Consider the following 23,080-nt stretch of genomic DNA (forward strand, 5'->3'; position numbering starts at 1 on the left):
ATGTGTGCTGGGTCTCATTGGAAAAGGTTTGTCTTTGAGGAGCAAAATCATTTATTAGCCATTATATAATGACAGGAATGAGTTGGGGTTTGTCTCTATATCATTTTTGCATGACTTATTTGAATTATTACCAGACACTGAAACTATTTACTTATTTAGTTATATATAATGTATCCAAGCCAAAAGAACAAGCACTGTTTGAACCTATGAATTTAAACCCCTCTGTACAACACTCAATGTTATTGTTGATGGGTATCATTCTACTATGCATGAATAGTAATGCATATGCACTTCTGAAACACTAACCTGTATGACTTTTCATTCTGAAAGCTGTGATGTCAGCAACTGAGTGGTGCTTAAACAAACTCATAAGGCTTCAGTTGGGACTTTGGTGTGATCAGACGTGTACAGCTTTATAGATTGCTGTCTAACCTTAAATACAATCAGATTCATTAATAATAGATAGAAATAGCTGGGGTACCACTGCACTTGTAGTACAGATTACTCATTAGAATGTTTTGTAAACACTTGATGATTGGACGAATGGAAACCAATGATAATTTGTTAAACATGTCATAACCTCCAACCCTTGTTTCCCTTAATGGGCATTTGGTGTATGGTGGGGAATATAACAGTAATATTTTAAAGGTACTATCAATTAAACATACAATAAAAGAGTAGTTATCGTACACAACGCTTAAGGCTGTCAAAGAGCATGTACATAAAGTAGAAAGTAGTCATAGATGCCCATGCTCTTCCACCTCTCTCTCATGTATTCATGGCCATTTACTATTGTTAAGCGCATCTATTTTTCCTGTCAGACCCTATATTAATTATATATATATATATATATATATATATATATATATATATATATATATATATATATATTATATATATATATATAATATATATATATATATATATATATATATATATATATATATATATATATATATATTATAATTATTTAGTATACTTACTATTCTTTCTTCTTTGCCACATATAAGTTTACCATTGTAAATTTCACAGTAATTCTTCAGTTTCCTATGCTTACATCATGCCTATATTACACTTTAGCACATTTTGCTATGCTTTTACTATGGTACCACAGTAAATGTTTTTAAAGGGTGGGACAAAATTGTAAACAAAAACAATAGTATATTCTGCACAGAAACATTTTTAATTGTTTCCCCTTAAAACCAATGTTCATACATTGGAGTCAAACACAATAATCTGAAGTGCAGGCAGATAGTCGATTATATTGACCTTTTCAGAACCATAGGCCAAAATACCACATTTCAGGAACAGTTTCACTATATTGCACGGTTAAACTGTGTCCAAGTCCATCATGAACATAAGCGTCTCTGGGAGTTCACTCCAGACTAAGTTCGGACATCCCTTCTATACAGGATGTCATGATGTCAAATTAATCAGGGAAGCAAAGACAATCATGGACACAATTATGTTTTTTTTTTTATTCAGAATGATTATTTTGTTTTACAGTTCAATTACAGTGTTTTTAGAAATAAATGTTGTTGTACATGGAAATCATCAGTCTTTTTGGATGTTTAACATTAAACCTGTGAATCAGTGGCTGAGCATACTGTAGGTCACCTTGTTTAAATAAGCACGTGTGCATTATTACAAATAATAGCATGTGATATAAACCAAAAAAATGGAAGGTAACATCAATAAAAACAGGAACCTCTAAGGCTTGGCATTTGGTTTTAGGAGACACAGAGACAACCACAGCTTTCTTTTCAAACTAACTTTTCAACCTGTTCAATTGACTTTTTAGTTTCTCACCCCCATTTCTTCCCAATATCCACCCATTCTGAATCTTTACTTACTAATCCTACCAGCAATTACCCACCTGTTTCAAGCAACACCTGCCCCACCACCACCACGACCAGCAGCATGTAGCAAGCTGTCTCTTTGTGGGGATTTCACTGCCATATTTTTTAGTCTGCAGTTCTCACCTGCACTCTTTTGTATATGCGTTTCACCAATAGCAGTTTGGCCAACACCCACATATAACACTGTCAATTCAACTGGACTGTATTTTTAATTCTGAAGCCATTTTCGTACACAATCTTAACCTTGCTGGTTGTCTCTGTGTCCATTAATAAGCAGAAATGACTGATGGTGTTTCTAGAGTGTATTATTATTAGTGAAATATTCAAATTATGGGTAACTTTTCATACTTATTTGTGACAGAGAATAATAACCCATCAGGTACTATCTCACTCCAGTAAATGGCTTCATCTGCCCCTCTGCACACATGTCTAGAAAAGGTTGTACCTGCTCTGCTGGTAAGTATAGAACACCAAAGCAGTTTGCACTATTTAAACTTAGAGTGAGGTTAACTAGACACAGCACACAACACAGATAACTTACCACTGATGCTCATATTAACACTGGGATAGCTCAATAAGTGTGTGAAAGAGCAGCTTCTGTAAAAATACAGTGCTTTGGCGTTCTAAAATATCATAATGCCTTTGACAATAAACTGTATACAATTCATAGAATTCCACTGCATGTATAGAGCATCACCCATCATCTCTAACACGATATCATGTTGTACCGTTGTTGACATCACTGTGAATTGTCCATGTCAAAGACCACATATAGAACTGTAACAGTGTCATCATTATGGGTGGGAAAAACCAACTGCAGACTTGCATTGTCTATGCTAATGATATGTTGCGACTGGGGCTATAAAGCAAACAATCTCCTCTCTTTGTTCTTCACTGGACCTGGGCTGAAAAACAATAAATGAATAGAAAATATAACATCTGAATTCACAATATAAATCCAATTCAATCTGATATCTGGAGGTAAACACTGAGGGAAATTACAAGTGCATCTGGTGCATGTGAAGCAATATAAATTAGTTTACACCAGTACCAGACACAATCAGCAGTCATGCCAAAAAGGACTTTAGTTACACTTAATAAATTGTTCACATTGTTATTTTAAGGGTTTCCAATGTAAAAATAATTGTAATAAAAAAAAATATATATTTTTTTTTAAAAGGAGTCTTTGGGGGGGGGGGGGGGGTCAATTTGAACTTTTTGGCATGTCTTCGAAAGCAAGGTTGGCAAGTTTGAATTATTTCACAGAAAACAGGAAAAATGTTATTATTTATTTATTTAGCAGGCGCATTTATCCAAGGAGACTTACAGAGACTAGGGTGCATGAACTATGCATCAGCTGCAGAGTCACTTACAATTACGTCTCACCCAAAAGACGGAGCACAAGGAGGTTAAGTGACTTTCTCAGGGTCACACAATGAGTCTGTGGCTGAGGTGGGATTTGAACCAGGGACCTCATGGTTACAAGCCCTTTTCTTTAACCACTGGACCACACAGCCTGTTCTGGACAACTCAATATGCCTACAGAAGCCCCAGAATGTGTGTTGTTGTGAATTTGCATATCTACTCTGTGTGCTCATTGAGAATCTTTATTGATTTACAAGGCCTCCCCATCAGTAAAATTAAAACACAGCCCTGTTGCTTTGCCCTCACACGGTCCCTGTAAATCAATCAGAGGGTTTCAGAAAACCATGACAAGGTCAGACCCTCTCCACACAGATCTCTCTGCCACGCTATACATCCTTGGGAGGGATGGCACAGCCATGTAAATTTTTACGATCATGAAACTCAAGAGAGTGGCTGGAAGCATCATTAACTAATGAGCAGGTATAGTAACACAGCCTGCGTGTGGCAGTGATGGAAGGGAGGCAACAGCCTATTAATCAAACAGAGGTCTTATGACCGAGTAATGTGGTCTTAGGTTCAAAGGGTGAAAAAGGCATCCCATGGGATGTCTATTTTGAGGGTGATTTTTATTCATGGAGATGCCTCACTTTGACTGTCTTATATAGGAAATGAAAGACCTTAACTTACTATTAAATGTTATCTGCTTGTGCCTTAAAGTGGTGTGGCTGCTGATCTTTGGTAAAGGAACACACAATGCCTCAGACATGATAGCTAAAATGGTGGTGGGGAGCTTTTTTTGGTCAGTTTATGCCATATCATGTTATGTAAAGGCAGAAAATCCTGAACAATTCTTAACAAAAAGTATGGAGTACCCTTGGGAGTCATTCCAGCTCAAGAGGGTAACATGCTGGGAAGGGTTTCCTCCATTTGTGATTATTGATTATACATAAACTAAATCATGTGATGGAGAAAAGTGTTCCAAAGTAGGTGTTGTGTGCATGAATAAAAGCTGTGTAACTCACATGTTGAGAAAGTGTCTGAAGGTGGTAAAATGCCCATGTTGATGCCCTTTGACCTAGTTTTTCTCCATGTGGGTATTCCCTGAATAAATTACATTAGTATCATTTTAAAGCTGATTTCCATGAATTGCCGTAAGTCACTAACCTAAGAGGATGAGCAACTCCTCTTGTTCCACTTGAGCTGGAACACACATGCTAAATATTTGAATGTGCAAGCTGTCTCGCAGATATTATCAGTTTAGTGCCAATGCTGAATGACTAGTGTGCCATGCACTTAACAGCTAACCACACTTTGTTACATTTTTTTTGTAAGGAAACCCAATTATAAGAAATCACTGTTGTGCATGAGCCCTCATTTCCCCTTTAACTCATTTTATTTCTTAATGAGGGGCTTAACCTCCACAACGCCTACATGTTCACTAATTAAAAGACACTGGCTTCTTAGCTCCTTCAAAGATCATCAAATCTTTTATAGAAGCGTTTTGAAGAATGAACACTCGAAAGGCTATAATGTCTTGGTCATTTGCTTTTTTTTTCTTAATATCACATGGCACATAAAAAGCAGAACACTTGATATGAGTGGGTGTCATTGCAGAGTTTTCTTATGTCAGCAAAAACTATATATAGCAGCAGACAGTGATATGTGGGAGCTTTTAGTGAACAAAAAAGGGTCTGTCAGAATAAAGCGCTAACTGCCCATTCTGAATGATAAGGACACTGATGGAAATAAGATGGGTTCACATCACATGAGGTTATTTCAGGTCAAAGGAAAAGTTACTGGCTAACAGAATTGAGGGATTAAAAAACAATACAGTACATAGATATATAATATGGGGAATGTCACTGAATGAAGCATAATGTCTGTAATGTTAATTCAGATGCCACATTAACTTAGCTTGTGATGAGACTGATTGTTTCACTCCACGACCAACTAGGAATGTACCTGCAGGTAGCCATGGGGCATCCTCCAATAGGCCTGTCTCAAACCAGTGTGTATCATTTTTCAGAGCAATAGTCTGGTGTCTACAGAGTGGGAGACATTAAACATCTGAGTGGCGTCTGACTGTATGGCATCCCTTTGATTGCCCATCTTTCAATGTCTTACTACACACCAACTACTACTACGACTACTACTACTACTAAAGTCCTGCTTCTTACACAAACACTGGTGGAATGGCGTTTTTTTTTTTTTTTTTTTTTTTTTACAACATCCCGTTATCCGGTGTTGTCCCAATAGAATTGCTCCGGCTCTTCAAAAACAAAATACTATATTCAAAGTGGGTCACGCCCCCTACCTATAATTTGTTAACATATCCAGTGCTCCTTGTCAATGTTTAGTTCAACTTTTAGTTCTTAATAAGTCTCTTAACTTTGAATAATCTCCTACGTTAGCCATCTGCTTCAAGCACAGATATTATAGACCCTGCTGATTACACTATAGGAATTAGAATCCTCCATCGCTCTTGATGCTGGACAGTGTGGAGTGTGTCCCGTTAGGAGGAAATATGGTATTAAACTCTCCCACAGATATGGTTTAGCAAGACAAGGAAAATACTGTCTATCAAATAAATCCTGTGAAACTTGTATGTGTATAACCAATATTGAATGGTTTACTGGCATTCAAATGGAATAATTGGGAAATATATACTGTAACTATACATTGGTAAAGTTCATGGGTATCATCACAAAGCTGAAAATGCAAACATATCTTTGAGCACATAAATAAAGTAGTTCTTAGACCTATGTATTTAACAATTTCTTGCAACACTGCTGCATGTTTTCATCAGTGTATATTCTGTGAATCTGACATATTCGGTTACGCAGGGTGGTGACTAAATGAGAGGTAGACAGCATGTACACAAATTGTATTTCTACATCTCTGTGTTCACAACTGCTTGGTTTTTCCAGGCTTTGGAGGCAGCTTCAACTAAAATGATAACCGAGGGGGTGAGTAACAAACCTGCCCCGCTGTTTACCACCTGCAATCAGTAACTACATCTGGGGATTGCAGACCTGCACCTTTCTGACCCACACACCTGACATTCCATTTATATAACTTGTTTATTTGTTTATAAAGGGTAACAGAAATCCCACTGAGATTTTATATCTCTCATTACCTGGTACACCCTGCCAGGAAGAGCAGCAGGGTTAACCCATTATAATTAGAGGAGGTGAAACAATCCCAATAAACAAATGGAAGTGTGCTGTAGCAATCTATTGGAACAGATGAACAGATCAGAAATACATGTCCATCATGGTAGCCTAGCCACAGTCACCGTGGATTAAATATACAGGATTGGCCTCCTACAGATCGGCGGTTAGATTCTTTGGAATTTCATTTCATGACACAGCACAGTGTGCAGAAAGCTGACTGTTTTAAATGCCATTATTTTTTTAAAAACTTGTATTAATGGCAGATAGTAGCAGTCCATAGGCAACAGTGAATAGAGAATAGAGAATATATAAGATATTACCACATTCTGTGATTTTTTTGTTCATGGTTAGTTAACATACTGTAAATAACCTATTTATGTAAAATGCAGAGCAAACGCAGATCATATAATTGAAAGGTGGTTGTATTTGTTTAAAGAGGTCACTGTATTAATGTTTAGCAAATCAGTCCAGGTTTCTTTTCATAATATCATCTATAACTATTGCTAATGCATAGATCAGTATATTGGTGGAACTAACAGTAGCCATCAGTTTTGCACAACATAAATATAATTGCATTTCAATCAACAAAACCACCACTTCAAACTGCACACATATATATCGGTTTTGTATGCAACCAAAACACTCAATGAACTAGAGAACAGAGGGCAAGAAACAACAGCACTAGGAACTAGTAACTGATAGCCCATTCAGTATGAACAAAATAACACCAGTCAAAAATACTTCCCACTCAGACTTCACACTATCTACGATCCTCTCCCGCCCTTTCATCTTTTTATTTTTATTTGATTCCCCTCTTGCACCAACCTTGTTAAATCTTCTTCTTATTATTTCTATTCTTTATTTTCTTTTCTTCTTTTTTGCATTCTTGTCTAAGTGGCATACCAGCCACTCAAAACTCTGCAAGTTTATTGGCCCATTTATTGGCCCTATTTCTAAATTAATTTTAGAATTCCTTTTTATTTGTTTATTCTGTAAATAGTTAATATATTTAAACTAATTATTAACAGAAAATGTATAGCATTTCTTAATGTATAGTATTTGTTAATGTAAGCAAGTTGTTAACAGTTAAACTAAAAAGGTATCCCTTAAAAAGACTTGTGACTGAACAACACTATTTAGAATGACTGGAAACATTATGCATGTTATAGAAGGCAGAAGATATCTGAGCAACAAGACTTCTGAATGGACAGAATCCAAGACACGGTTTGATAATAGAGAGTGAAATAGTTGTCTTAAGTACTGCTATTATCACTTTTTGTCAAGATCATAAACGGTTCATGTAGTATATTATTCTTCCCCACCTTTTTGAGGTAGGAGGTCAATATTAGGTCCTGATAGCCTTAGCTACAGTGTAAAGTAAAACAAAATAAAGAAACCCTGTACTATTATTCCACTTGTGTACATAACCCCCTTAAAGAATTAAGAATCTGTTCAGTAGAGCACACTCAATGAATGTTCATGGAGTACAGTACAGAGGTTATTCAGTCGAGGCATAATTTCCATGAGGATTTGTTATTTATGGACATCCTCACAAGTGTCGCTATAAATAACCACATGTTTCTTTATAGAAGCTAGTTTTTAATTGATACTGACGCATTTTCGCTGGGCTGTTTTTCATGCTTGTGTTATGTAGCTATGTTTAGTTAAAGGTTCCAGTTGGGACTGCCATGCTTGTTCTGTTCAAGAATCACAACTTCTCAAATTAGAAATGTGTTGCCTCGTGAGGAAAAAGTTCAGGCAAAAAAAAAAAAAAAATTATTCCATAAAGATTTATCTTGTAGATATGAAGTTACTCCTAATAAGGGTTATCTGTGTTTTATAACAATTGCAAACGTATTCAGGGGTCTATTCAATGATGTAAACCGTGGCGGATACAACTACTGTTGCCTTTCCAAATCCTGATTTTTCACTTGCTGCATATCACTGCATTTTTATTGTACACAGTAATGCTATTAAGTTGGTCAATCAGCCCCGGGGTGGAAACATAAGTGAGATTAATACAGAGTTAAAAGGCATAGCTTCAGTATTAAGACCTGCCACCGTTTACATTAGGTCATAGACCGCCACTGTTTTGGTCATAGTTCCCATATTTCTATAGTGAGGTCTGCTTGTCTCACTTTACTAACCTTCTGTGCTTTGCTGGGCCACTTCTTCCTCTTCCTCAGCCTCACATATCTCTTGATTGTCATCTCCCTGTGACACTTTAAAAAAAAAAAAAAAAAAAGGACTGATTAAATCGAGAATCATAGCCAGTGAGAAGCTGTGGCAAGTAATTCCATGAAAACACCAATGTTGCTTTATCTCAAGTGCACTGTAACTCATTCTAACCAGCAGGGGGCCAACTGAATTAATCATTTTAAAATTCTAGCACCAGTTTATACAGTGCTAGTCGTGATGATTCAGCTCAGGTCAACTCAAACTGGACAACTTACATGAAGGCTCAAACCAAATCAGCATGATTTACCAGTGCTGCTACATCTTTACTAACCACCTAATTACCTCCAGGTTAAATGGAGAGTTGTCACTTTTTTTTTTTTTTTTTTTTTTTTGTAAGCTGTCAATGAAATTGTGATGAAAACTTGGTGTTTTACTTAGCACAAGTTCTTGAGGTTTCAGAATCTAGGTTATTGTGACCAAATTAGTAATAGGTGCAGCAACTGACAAACGCATACATCCTTAATTACAATATAATGCATAACTGAAGAGTTCTATCTGTCTTTGCTTGTGTGCTGTTGTACCTTGTTGGAAGTCTATGGTTCTCAGCATGTCGCTAACATCTCCAGTGCTGATTATGAAATGATCCATGTTCTCGTACCCTGGCTCAGTCCTCTCCATGTTCTTTGCTTTGGCAGTGTCTGTCATCCTCAAGTGGGAACAGCATAACAGTCAGAATCGGACATTGTACTAGGAGATCAGGGGGACTTTCAAAAGTAATTTACTAAATAAAATAAATCACTTACAAATTATTAAATTGAATTATCTTACTATATTTCATTGACAACATTTCTGAAATCTCCTGACTAGTTTGCTTATTGACAATTAGAACTGCAATAGATTACACTCAATTTGTAAGAATTACTAGCAGGATAAATACAATATTGTGTGGTTATCTGCTTTATATAATAAGTGTTTGTTTTTATAAATGTAAATAGAAACAGTGAAACAAAAGTGAATGACAGACAGGGATAGCCAGTGAAAAGGTAGTCAGGGATGTTGGGAATAAATACTACAAATGGTGCCCTGACAAATCTAAAAAGGCAATACTAGGACACTGTAGACCTGCCATCCAACTGGACATAGGGATAGAAACGTAATATTAGTGTAGCTAAAAGAAAAGTACAAATAAAATGTGACTTGGTGACTGTGGAGTTCACTTACTTTGTAATCAATTCCTTAGCATGCTGTGGGAAATGAGAGAACAGTAAGTTAAATTCAATGTGTGATTTAAAAACACAAGATAATCTTCATATGCTGCTCTAGAAGCGGGTTTCTCTAGTTAACTAAATGTTAACACAAAATGAACAACATCTGTTAATGCATTACTAAACTAGTTGTTAACAGTTAATAAACTAAGAAAAGCGCCCCATAAAACAAAGCATGACCAACATGGGTCTAAAGAAAGTAATAATATGCAATAATGTTTCTTTACAGAACTTCAACATTTTAAAGCTTTTAATTCCAATGATGCTGGTCAACGTTTCATTGCTATGCCCTACATCTCAATGATCTGGTCACAGCAAGAGAGTCCATCACTGATCATTGACCTGATTAAAGGCTCTTACCCTGCTAACTGAGCCCATATGCTGCTGCCCACTCACTGGCAAGGGCAGGGGAAGTGCAAAATGATCTTCCAGCCAGCTCGAGCCAATATTTCAAAATATACTGCTGACTTTGAGACATTTGACGAATACAAATGACAACATACTAATGTAACTCCAATTTAAAACAATGTATATAAAATAAGACTTGCCTGTAGGAAAGCTGCCATCTGCTGCTCCTCCATGGACTGGATGCACGTCTCCACCAGCTTGGCTGCTCCCTCCAGGTGGTCCCCGTGCTGCCGGCTCAGAGCCCTGACGTGGGCCAGCTTCTCATCCTGCTCCTGGGTAATACACAGCAGGAGCGCCTTCTTCCTCTCCTCCAGCACACTGCAGAGGGCGTCAAACTTCCTACAAAGGTGCTGCTTCTGCTGCCGCCCCTTGTCCTGCGATCAAAAACAAAATAGATAAAGGCATGAGTTGAAAAGAAAACCGCATCAGGTCGTCAATTTCAAACGCTCCTGTTCTGTCATGTTAGATGTTAATAAGATACAAATCAATGTCAACTGCCCAAGGATACGACAAGACTGAGGCTATGACAACGTTGCACACATTAATATAGAATGGAGCCATCTCTAAAGGGAATCATTTATTGATTATTTTAAATAACAGACTTTACTACTGATGTCCTATCCTTGACTCATGTAGTGCGGAACTGGTCAATTTCAATGATTTGCAGACTTGTCACATTAAGTCAGGGTTGTCATGGCTACATTGTGTCCCAACAGTATATTCAGTGTTCTGGCAGGTGTCTCTATTTATGTTTGGTTTGTACGACCGTGATGAACTGGTAGATACAGCATGTAGTCTGCTCTGCTTACCTCAATAGTTTTACAAATTTCCTCCAGTTTTGAGATCATAGCCTGGATTAGGTCATTCCCCGATACCAGCATAGCAATGCCATCACTCAATTCAGTCTGAAAGGTAAGAATCCCTCTTATTATTACTGTACTTGGTTTTCTGAAATGGGGATTTCAAGACTGGTACAACATTCAAGTTCATATTCACAAAGGGCTTATTCCGGTGTACAGCTTTCACCATTATCACATACTAGGTAAAACAATGCTAATGTTATAGAATGTCAGGTTTAGACAGAAACAACTAATAAGGTACACAAAATAATTTTTAAATTAGCCTCCTGAGGGCGGCGCTCAATTGGCCGAGCGCCGCTCGGGCGGAGGGAGGGCTAGGTCGGCCAGGGTGTTCTCGGCTCACCGCGCACCAGCGACCCCTGTAGTCTGGCTGGGTGCCTGCGGGCTTGCCTGTAAGCTGCCCGAGAGCTGCGTTGTCCTCCGATGCTGTAGCTCTTGGGTGGCTGCATGGTGAGTCCGCAGTGCGAAAAAAAGCGGACGGCTGACGGCACATGCTTCGAAGGACAGCGTGTGTTCGTCTTCGCCCTCCCGAGTCAGCGCAGCTGAGCCTAAAAATAATTGGCCATTTCCAAATTGGGGAGAAAATAATAATAATTGGCAACAACTAAATTTATATATAAAAAAAATTAGCCTCCTGAGTTATTTATGTGAAGCTTTGGAATATCATGTTTTTAATTTCAGAAATAAACGTTTTATATACTAGGCACTGGATTAAAAGTTTTGGGAATAAGCCTTCGATGTGGTACCTGTCTTGGTTGTCAGACTCCATGGCAAAACCCCATTTCCTGCACCTTTCATACACATCTGTACCTTTTGCCGTTTATAAACGTTCTGCAGAGGAGCTACTTCACAGTCTTTGTGAGCTCCGAACACCTTGCACATGGAGCAGGTGGGCGTCTCGCAGGTCAGGCAGTAGATGTTAATCTTCTCTTCCCCATGCTCCTCACACATCAGCTGCTGCTGCTCTGACTTGGTGTGGATAGGCCTGAAAGAGGGGGAATTTGTACTATGACAGCTTAATCTCTAGAGCTCTACATCAGACTCAACAAGCCAGGATGGGAGGATTCCTGTGTGTTATTTACTGGTTGCGGCTTACATACTATAGACCAGGGGTCTCCAACCCTGTTCCTGGAGAGCTACTGTGGCTGCTGGTTTTCGTTTCAACCGATCTCTCAAGTTACTTAATTGAACCAATTATTGGCTTAATTAGTCACGATTAACACGTGTTCCAGATCTTTAGCCACTGATGATGTAAAGACACCTATAAACCCTGCTGGATAGGGGCTCTCCAGGACCAGGGTTGGAGTCCACTGCTATAGGGTATACCATGGTGTTTTTAAGAGGTCTATACAACTATGGCCAAAAGTTTAGTACCACCTAGAATTTTAGGATTGAGACTTTTTTTTTTTTTTTTTTTTTAAACTGTATGAACATAATTTTGATATTTTACTTAACATCATGTACTGAAAGGAACTACAAAATTATATTGCAAAAGTCTACCAAAATCCATAATAGTAGTACAGTATTCCATTCTAGATTTCGAAATGCCACATTTTTCAATTGTCCGTTTTTCGTTAAGTATATGGAAAACTACAAAGCGGTGTGTAATTCAATATGTTAACGCAACATTATTCAGCAGGTTTCATTCGATTTTGTAAAGCAAAATTATTTAATTCTATAGGATGATGCAAGACTTTTGTACACAGCTGTACACCAGAGGTGTGTGTTATTCAACAGGTGTGAATTAAACAAGAGTTGTTATATTCCTAAACTTTCGGTAATAATTTATTTAACTGTATGTTGCATTGTGTCCAGAGTTTGAATTAGGTAGATCCTAAAAGTGGAAGTGAGCTGCACCAAGTGTGTGCCCAAATTCTTTTCTTTTTCATTATTATTGTGTTTGTATTTCACTATGCCATGTTTACAAAATACAGCATGCTGGTAACCATACTGAAGCACGCATTTTCCAGCTTTTAAATGCTTTCTGAATATGACAGTGTCCAGTCATTGGTCCATATTGCTTCATTTTCTGAATTGTTTACTTTATTGTTCATATCTATACCAATTAAATGACAGTGCTGTTGTAGAATTGTTTTGTTTTTCAACAGCTGGAACATACTTTGTTTACTCAGTCTAGCATCTCATACAGTAATATTCAAAATACTAATACTTACATTACAGATGTCCACAACACAAGACATTTAGATACAAGTTTTACATAAGATTACATATGGGCACCATCTAGTGGTTCTTCCTGGAAAGTTCCTGTACAGTATAGGTAAGGTTATGGTATTTGTAAAGTCCAGGCTTCAAATCCATCTATGGCTGCTCAATTCCGGTCTTACAGAACCATTCCACTCCAGGTTTAATATTAGAAATTGAATAATGAACTACTCTTGGACCTGGGTGGCTGTTTAATTGTTTGAACTAAACAAATGAGAATTACATTCTTTGCTAATATTTTGATGTACTGTATGAAAAAAAATAACATGAACAGAAGATTTTATTTGATATATTTATTATTATTATTATTATTATTATTATTATTATTATTATTATTATTATTATTATTATTTATTTCATATCAGACGCCCTTATCCAGGGCGACTTACAATCATAAGTAAATACATTTCAAGTGTTACAGTACAAGTAATAATACAATAAGAGCAATACAAATACAATGACTTTTGTTCAAGCAAGTACAAGTGTGACTAAATACAATTCAATAATACAGCAGATAACAGTGATAGTTACATCAGGATATGATTAACTACAAAATACTACAGATTAAACACTTGGCAGATTACAGTACTCTGAAGTACAGGATTAAATGCAGTAAAATAGGGGGCAGATAAGAGCAAATAAAGCACATTTAACCCTTTGCGGTCCATTGTCGGACTGGGTCCGACATTGCAATTATTCCTCACAGGTCCTTTGTCAGACTGGGTCCGACATCATTATTGCAACGCAATAAACGGGTGTTTAGTCGTTTTTTCTCCGGAAAAAGCCGAGAAAACCATTCAATTGCCGAGTGGGAGCGACAGGAGCCGAGACAAGCCGAAAAAAAAAAAAAAGGCGTATCTCATGAATAGTCATACATGGTATCAGGTATCAGATAACGGGGCGGTCATAGTAAACAAGCTGGCTGAGTGCGTCAGTGCACAGAGACTATCATGGACATTTGCAGAGCTTTTTTCAGATGTTATAGTAATAAAATAATGACTTGGATCGCATTATTGAGGAGTTTGGTGATAAAACGAGTGATCCGGAGATGATCGATCGGTATGTACGACTATTATTATTATTATTATTATTATTTATTTCTTACATAGATGAACGCTATAGCAAACGAAATGGTGGGGCGGGGCTGGAGATGCCTAGTGAGTGCTTTGTTGATATGCAGGGCCATTTAAACCCGTTTGACTGTGAAAAAAAATACTTTTAAACAGCGCGTATAAAATTAACTGCGCGTGTGAAAATTAATTAGACCTGGCGTGCCTGACGCGCGATTAATAAATGGACTGCAAAGGGTTAAGGAAGGGTGATAGTGTCCCAGGGGAAAAACAGAGGAGTTCTACAGGTGCTGTCTGAAGAGGTGAGTCTTCAGGAGGATCTGGAATGTGGTCAGGGACTGGGCAGTCCTGACATATGTAGGAAGGTCATTCCACCACTGTGGAGCGAGGGTGGAGAAGGAGCGGGCTCTGGAGGCAGGGGAGCGTAGAGGAGGTAGAGTCAGTCTTCTAGTGCAGGCGGAGCGGAGAGGTCGAGTGTGGGTGTAGGGAGAGATGAGGGTCTCTCAGTCTGGTCAAGGCATCTGTAGGCTAGTACAAGAGTCTTGAACTGGATGCGAGCGGTGATCGGGAGCCAGTGGAGTAAGCGGAGTAGTGGAGTTGCGTGGGAGAAGCGAGGCAGAGAGAACACGAGGCGGGCAGCGGAGTTCTGGATGAGCTGGAGCGGACAGGTGGCGGACGCAGGGAGGCCAGCCAGGAGGGAGTTGCAGTAGTCTAGGTGGGAGAGTACCAAGGCCTGGTCCAGGAGCTGGGTGGTGTAGTTGGTGAGGAAGGGTCGGATTCTTCGGATGTTGCTCAGGAAGAAACGGCAAGTGCGTGCCAGAGTGGAGATGTGCTGGGAATAAGAGAGGCAGGGGTCCAGGGTGACTCCGAGGTTCTTAGCAGAGGAAGAGGGAGAGTGTGGTAGATTCCAGAGGAACAGAGATAGAGAGATCAGAGGAGGGGGAGGAGGAGGGAAAGAAAAGGAGGTCAGATTTAGAGAGGTTGAGTTTGAGGTGATGTGAGTGCATCCAGGAGGAAATAGCAGACAGACAGGTAGAGATATGGGAGGAGATGGTGGAGTCAGAGGTGGGGAAGGAGAGGAAAATCTGAGCATCATCAGCATAGAAATGGTATGAGAAACCATAGGATGCGATGAGGGGGTCCAGGGAGCGGGTGTAGAGAGTGAACAGGAGAGGACCCAAGACTGACCCTTGGGGGACTCCTGTTAAGAGAGGGTGAGGTGTGGAGGTTGCTCCACGCCAGGTTACCTGGTAAGTGTGGTTGGAGAGGTAGGAGGAGAACCAGGCCAGAGCATATTTATTATGATTGTGAATTCACACTACTATCAAATTCTTTCAGAAATGCAATAAGAGGTGCTTGATTACGACTGCTCTTCAAATTTCCTTCCTTCGAGTTTAAGCCAGTCAAAACACAAGCCTTCTGGCAGCAAGACAAGAAATACTGGGATCATGTGCTCAGAAGCCCACTGACATCTTCAAAGTGTTAAGTAATGTGTTTTGCTCCACACATGGAATGGAGTGCAGCTGTGCACTACATGACTACATGCAGAGGACACCCAGCTCTACCTAAAACTTGACCCTGGATGGCCCTCTGCCATGGTCCGGCTCTCAGCTTGCATCCAAGACATCGAGGCCTGGATGTCTGCCAATTTTCTTCAGTTCAACACCAACAAATCTTAACTTCTTCCAGTAGGATCGAAAATTCAACTCAAGAATCTCAATATTGGTGCCTTGAACCTCGGAAACTGTCTGCTGCTGCCTTCCCCCAGTGTACGAAGCCTTGGTGTACTTCTGGATAGTAACCTCTCCTTTGATGCCCAAATCTCCTCTGTAATCAAATCCTCCATCTATCACCTCTGAAATATCTCAAAGATCTGTCCCTACCTTTCCCGCTCAGATGCAGAGATGTAGTCTGAGATGTAGATGCAGTCTGTGATGCATTCATCTCCTCTCTACTCGACTACTGCAACTCTTTCTATAGTGGTCTTCCGTCACACGGCATGAACCGATTGCAGCTAGTTAAAAATGCCGCTGCACTGGCTTGCCCAGCTGCACTGGCTACCTGTAAATTTCAGGATTACTTTCAAAATTCTCTTGCTTGCCTACAAGACCCTTCATCACACTGGTCCAGAGTATCTCTCTAATGTTTTTCTTTGTGTGTCATATATTGCTGGAATTGGTCATGCTGTGCTTGTCTTCCAATGCTAAGGCCAAACATTGCAGCATCTGGTTATGACACCAAGTAAACCATCCTTGGCTAAGACCCACCTTACATCCTCTCAAAATGTGTAGCTGACGATGAACACAAAGGACACCACGGATCCTCGCTTACCCATAGATTAAGGTTCTGTGGTGATGGGAGAAGATCATATGTTGACCTGATGAGGAAACTGATACTGCTCAGTTACATTGTCCATAGATCTCGCCAGCCGATCTTGCGTTGTTCCACGCTCTTCCATCTCATCCATTCTCTCTGCTTGGCCTGGGAAACTGCCTTTGTAATGGCATGGGAGTCTGATTAATGCTTCCACCTTCTCTACTGTTGTCAAGGAAACCTCATACACAGTGAGTGGCCACAGAAGTCTTGGCAGTAGATCAAACTGAAAGCACCAGAGTTTCAGTTTGCTTGGTAATGCGCGGTTGTTGTCTCACTTCTCCCACACAAACTGTGTCCTTTAGGTCACCATCATACCATCTCCCAAGACTTTTCACAGGCTTCTCAGACACTGTTGGTATTGCCTCACCATTAATGTAAAACCTCTTATCCACTACTTTACCTTTAATTATAGAGAAGCTCCTTGACTTAGTGGGCTTGAATTGCATTCATGCCCATTCAATGTAATTGATTAGTTTGCCCAATAACCGATTAGTGCAGGGTATTGTTGTAGTCATGATTGTCATGTCATTCGTGTATGCTCGAAGTGGTGGCAGTCGCATTCCAGAAGCCAAACGTTCTCCTCCCACTACCCATTTTGATGCCCTAATAATTACTTCCATTGCCATGGTAAAAGCCAGTAGAGAAATGGTGCATCCTGCCATTATCCCAATTTCTAGACATTGCCATGTAGTGATGAATTCTGAAAAACAGTTGAAAAACAAAATTGCAAATCCCTGAAGTTTTGTCCAAAGAAGTTCATGTGGTACTGAACCACATGCAACAGCTAAATCCAGGAATGTCACATGGAGCTCCTTCCTCTCCTTTGTAGCTGTTTGAATTTGCTGCCAGATCACACTGATGTACTTTAAGCATCCTGATGGATTGATAAGTGGGATGTCTGAAGGAATCAACATAGGCTCCTGCATTTTTGAATTGTGTGTGTTTCCTCGAGATATCTCTCCAGCTTAAACATAGCTGCTTTTAGTGTGCCATTTTTCTTCCTGGTGAATAACTTCTTTGCAAATTTGAATGGATATGTATAACCTTTCCAACACAAAACAGAGATCTGTGTTTACTCTGTTTTCTCAGAAGCTCTTGACCATTTAACTCCAGGCTTGTGCCCATTGAGGTTCTTTTCTCTCTTACGCTGATTCATCTGACCGGGTTCACAAGGATCATTAGGTTCATCACTAGTTGTGATTATGCAAGTCCTCCTCTCATCTATGACAGGGGTGCTGCTATCCTGCAAACTGTGGTTTGCTTCCTGTCACTGGATTTTATTCGACTGACTTGACTGACTTCAATGCAAGGCCCTTGTCCCTTCTCCCTGAAGCTTTTCATGCTCTCTTGATGAATCTTCAAACCCCTAACCATTGTCACTTTACTTCAACCACAGAAAGAAACCTGGAGCTCCATGTCTTTGCTTACTGCAGATCTTGAGTTAGTCCACTGCAAAATACTCTCCGTTCTCATATCCGTTTCCTTTCCTAAGTCATTAACCATGTTGTCAAACCTTGAGTCATCTCCCGCCCCCACTCTCGCAGACTCTAGGGGTATTTTTCTCTTTAGTTTCTTAGAAGCCTTGGGCAGGTGTCTCCAGCACCCTGTTCCATTTGAGAACACAGAGCTGGATACTGCCACCTAGGGTGGCTAACCCTGCTAGTCCCAATGGGGTCTATTTCCTCCTGTCAGCCGTCTCTCCAGGTTGTTACAAGGTATTTCCCTTGTCGTTGATATATTGAATAATTTCTGACCCTTAGCTACATGTCTATGCAATATCCATTCTATGCAGCATCCACACTTTACAAAGTTGTTTTTTTTAACTGATGTAGTTAACTTTGCTATGATTTGACCATGTTATTGTACCCCACTAAACTTGTATAAATGATGTGTCAAAGGATATCCTGGTGTTCAATTACAACCAGTAAAGATTCTAAACTAGATAAGTGGATCCTGACCTGGAAGACTCCTGTTTGTAGATGTCTATGATGTTTTCCACCAGCAGGTTCCTCTGCAGTCCGTAAACTCCGTGCCGGTCCAGGATCACTTCATGTCGGCAGGAAGGGCAACGGAAACGCCCCCCTGAGGACACAGTCGTGGAGCCTCGCGACAGCCACAGTGGGTTAGAAGCCTGGGAAGCAGGAAAAAAACCGTTAAGACGGGGGCTCAGTGGCCTAAACTAGAAAATGTCACAATCATCACTAGTTACCTTACTTAAGCAATACGGAACTACTGCACAGCTAGGTGAAATGCAAGAGACAAGCCGAAGATATAGGGACATATTTTCAAAGCGTTTCCTCCATTCACAAAACACATTGAGAGTGCTTTAGAGGACTTTAAATAAATAACTTAAATATATAAGTTGTTTGGTTCTAGATTTGTAAAATCGTCACGCGTTTTTACCTCTGTGAAAAAATAGGAGTTATTTAAAGGCTGGAGTAAATGCTTTGAAAATATGAATCTTAGTCCTTACCTGCAACTGTTCAGTGAATCATGTGCTAGTACTGTGTAAAAGCCTAGGTTATAATCCCCTAATACCTACAATGCTTCTGCTAAAGAAAGTTCATAGAAAGATTTACAACTATTGGATGAAAATTCGGACAGGCACTTTCGGTATACTGCCATCAAATATATTGTTTACATCTATTGTTGTGCAGTCATCAATACTGTCTATTTATGAGTGTCCTATAAAACAACATTTGCATTAACAATTCAAACTTTTAATATAAATCACTGTTCCCTGTAAACAAAGCCTGACAGGTTATTATCTTAGATTTCACTGCTGGTCAGCCACTAAGGACGCAGCATTCTGAGCCTCTCGCTGCTGAGTAGCTTGATAGAGAGGAAATATTTGACCTCCTTACTAGCATACAGAACAAGCAGAATTCTATTTGTACATTCTGTGTTTTGAAAGGGAAAAAGAAAAGATACAGGAGACATTCTGCTATTCTTCATAATAATAAAATACTTCTACTGTATACTTACTTGACTCTGCTATGTTAGTTATGTAGTTTGGTTCAGGTATGCAATAACACACTAGATGTCATGCACCATACCACTACGGATGCCAAACTAACCTGACCTTTTGTAACATACAGTACTAAAACTTTAATAGTATTTCTCTTTATTTCCTTTAACATTTCTTTGCCTAAAAGCACACTTCCACTACAGTTGTTTTGACATCAGGAAATGTGGCCTGCAGAATAACTCAGTCTTCATACCATACTAGCCAAACAACCGTACAAAAAGACCTTCACCTTTTTCCATGGGCAGATTCAACATATAACTGAGTATATTTCTTGAATCTTTTGAAATGCCTCCTTGTTATGCCCATCCTGACATCTAGAAGGCTATTGCTGATCCCAGGCCATTACATATGTTTTTTTATATAATGAGTGATGACAGAGGAAAAAATATGAATGTTAAAAAAAAAGATATCCTATTTATACAGCAAAGGTTTCATCAATACAGAGTTCTCACTCTGTACAATAAGAGCAGGAAATCCATCAAAAACTATGATAGCTGTAGCTTTGTTCTGAAGTACATTCACAGCATTCTGGAATGAGGAAATTGAAGCTACATTATGGGGTAGTGGACTATATGGGGCAATATATCAAATATCAGGATTAAGTCCTCAAGTTAACCTGTTACAGGAATAACACTCCAACTGTTCTTTGCAGCACAAGTATACTGCTTTTTTAACTTTTTTAGAACACAGAGTAACCATAAATGGACCACAGCAGCAGCTCTTTGATTAAAACAGATTTTCAATTTTCAGGGAAGGGCACTCACTCTGATTTGGATGACATTTCAAGTGGTTTGTTGTCCCACCAACACACACACACCACACCACAGATACATTTAACCCTAAGGAGTAATTGTTTAGACATTTTTCTGTTTCTTGTCGTTGCCATCAATGGTTTTATTGAACATTGGACAAGATTAAATATTATTGTTCATAACTTATTTAATGTTCACTGTATGCTATTTAAAATGTTTGTATGATATAAAGTAGGGTTCTGCCCCATTCATTGCTGCATAAAATGTAAAATCTTTTGAACAAACAGAAAACATGTTAAAAAAATAACAGTCCATCTGAAAATCTGAAAGCAAGACCAATACTCAGTATTACCCAGACAATGATCAGGCCAGTGTATGTGTTCCTAAAATCAGCAAAGGATATGACATCGACCTTGAAAATGTCAAGAAAACAAACAAGCCCCTACCTGGAAGACGTCATTGGCACACTTCCTGCAGAGATTGTGTTGGCAGGGCAGGATCACCACGGGTTTGGTGAACATCTCCAAGCAGATGGGGCAGATGAGCTGCTTCTCCAGGTTATCCATGGTGTTCGAGTCCCCCAGCAACCGTTTATAGCCTACTGCAAAGTTCATCCCCTCTTCAGTGCACAGCAAAACTCTTTGAAAGTTGGTAAAACAACAATCTTCCCTTCTCTTGATCTGTTCTCTCCCTTTTCCTCCCCCTCCCTCTCTAGCCTGCTGTTGCTTCTCCCAGAATTCAGGTCAGACAGGGAATAGGACGGGGGGTGGGGGGAGGGGGGCCTTGTGCATTCCTAATTCTATTTATACCTCCTGAAATGTGAGTGACAGGGGTGGAGGGGACCATTTGTCTGTACTGGATTAGATGTTCTTTAGTCATTGAGTCATAAAAGACTGCTGGAACTGCAGGTGCTGATTACATGGACTGCTAAAACTGTAAACATACTGACCAAAACACTGCCTGGGAAACACAAGCAACTGGATTTCTGAGTTCTTACAATCTAGTCAAATAAAGTTCTATTAGTATTAAATGTAATTAGTAGATCTAACAAAGAAACAGGTGTTGACCTTTTCAAGTATATTGGCTCCCCTAAAGCATATCAAATAATACCATGCTGCTGTATAGTAATGGAAATGTCTCAGGCACTTCCTGAATTCGCCACTCATCTTGAGCCTTGGGGTGTTATTATCTTTGTCAGTTTTATTCACTTACATTCAGAAACATGGTGCCAATACAGAATATGAAACCAAAGGACAAACTATGAATAGTTGTATTCAAAGCAATTGCATCTAACATAGTTGAAAGTTAACAACTGTCTTTCACAACACTCTTGGCAAACTAAAAAGGAAACTGGATAAAATGCATTACTGAAGCAACAGAATACAGAACCACTGATGCAAGCATATAAAGGGCAGGGACATCAACAACCTATTAAGAGAAGTGTAACAGAATATTAAAGCAGCGATCCCGCTTTGCTGTATATGAATTTACTGTGTTAGTGTTTTCAAAGTTCCTTGTAAAAAATGTTGAGTGTTTTGCATCTCAGTTAAACTTGCCCTCACTAGCACTGTTTGACCATAAAACTGGCGTTCTTTTCTTTTCTTTTTTTGCTGTGAAATTTTATTTCCTTTCAAAATAGCTATAAATAATGATGCATTAAAATGAACTGCGCGTGTGAAAATAAATTGGACCCGACGCACCTGACGCGCACTTAATAAATGGACTGCAAAGGGTTAAGATTGTCTGCTGTAACAATGGAGGTAACAAACCATATGTTTTCTTGAATCTTTTGCTGGCTTTTTGGTTTAACAGGGCACCAAGCATGCCATTTGAGTGACTCTGCCAGTTGTACCCTTTCTCAAGTGATCCCTTTCTCAAGTGCTTCTATTCACCTAGTCAGAACCACCTATTGTCAGGATGAGGAAGTTCTCTCCTGTCACTATTTCGGCTCTGATCCGGAACTGTTTTATTGCATGAGCGATGCTTCTTATGTCTTGATCATCTGCCTGCCTGCCTGCGTAGCACTGATGAGGTCCATTATTTACATCTTCTAATATTCTCAAGGGTGAGCAGATAATCAGGAAGCATAAGGATTCATTTATAGTACGTGGAGCGGCTGTGTGGAGTTAGGCCATGTGAGAGTAAGCTGTGATCCCCCATGATGTGACCTCTTCCTTTCTTATCACCTTCATACTGCACTGAACTTGGATAGTGAGAGGCAGGCTTTGCTCTTTGGATGTCAGCACAGATAACAGCTTCTGCTAGAACTCTGGAAGGCAAGGTTGGGAAAAAAAAACAAAACAAAAAAACCCTAAAACAAGGCATGTACCCTAAATTCCAGATTATCTGAAGCAGACAGACTGCACAGACCACATTCACCCTCAACCAAAGCTACTGGCCAGACTGCACAGATCACATTCACCGTTCACCCTCAACCAAAGCTGCTGGTCAGTACCCAATGGCAATGTTCACACTGAGTTGCTGGGAATCCATCTACTATATTGTATATACTGTAAAAGGGCA

General features: G+C 39.4%; 1 protein-coding gene across 1 annotated transcript; it reads right to left on the minus strand.

Moving 5' to 3' along the window:
- Positions 1 to 1,463: 1,463 nt before the first annotated feature.
- Positions 1,464 to 23,049, minus strand: LOC117411557 (tripartite motif-containing protein 54-like). Its single transcript, XM_034019200.3, has 9 exons — positions 21,004 to 23,049; positions 18,736 to 18,908; positions 11,919 to 12,093; positions 11,058 to 11,153; positions 10,389 to 10,622; positions 9,797 to 9,819; positions 9,157 to 9,281; positions 8,545 to 8,619; positions 1,464 to 2,764 (listed from the first exon to the last, which is right to left on the minus strand). The coding sequence occupies exons 1-9, from the start codon at positions 21,169 to 21,171 to the stop codon at positions 2,751 to 2,753; spliced, it is 1,083 nt and encodes a 360-aa protein (XP_033875091.3). The 5' UTR covers positions 21,172 to 23,049; the 3' UTR covers positions 1,464 to 2,750.
- Positions 23,050 to 23,080: the final 31 nt, after the last annotated feature.

This window comes from Acipenser ruthenus, chromosome 6, assembly GCF_902713425.1.
Source record: "Acipenser ruthenus chromosome 6, fAciRut3.2 maternal haplotype, whole genome shotgun sequence".
NCBI lineage: Eukaryota > Metazoa > Chordata > Actinopteri > Acipenseriformes > Acipenseridae > Acipenser > Acipenser ruthenus.

Bases quoted from the DNA above. Each gene is read 5' to 3' on its own strand.
- LOC117411557 (XM_034019200.3), bottom strand. From the start codon at position 21,171: ATGAACTTTGCAGTAGGCTATAAACGGTTGCTGGGGGACTCGAACACC. The intron at 18,909-21,003 runs GTAGGGGCTTGT...CCTGCTTCCCAG, and splicing joins GTGCCAATGACGTCTTCCAG to GCTTCTAACCCACTGTGGCT. The intron at 8,620-9,156 runs GTACAACAGCAC...TTTTTTTTAAAG, and splicing joins AACCATAGACTTCCAACAAG to TGTCACAGGGAGATGACAAT.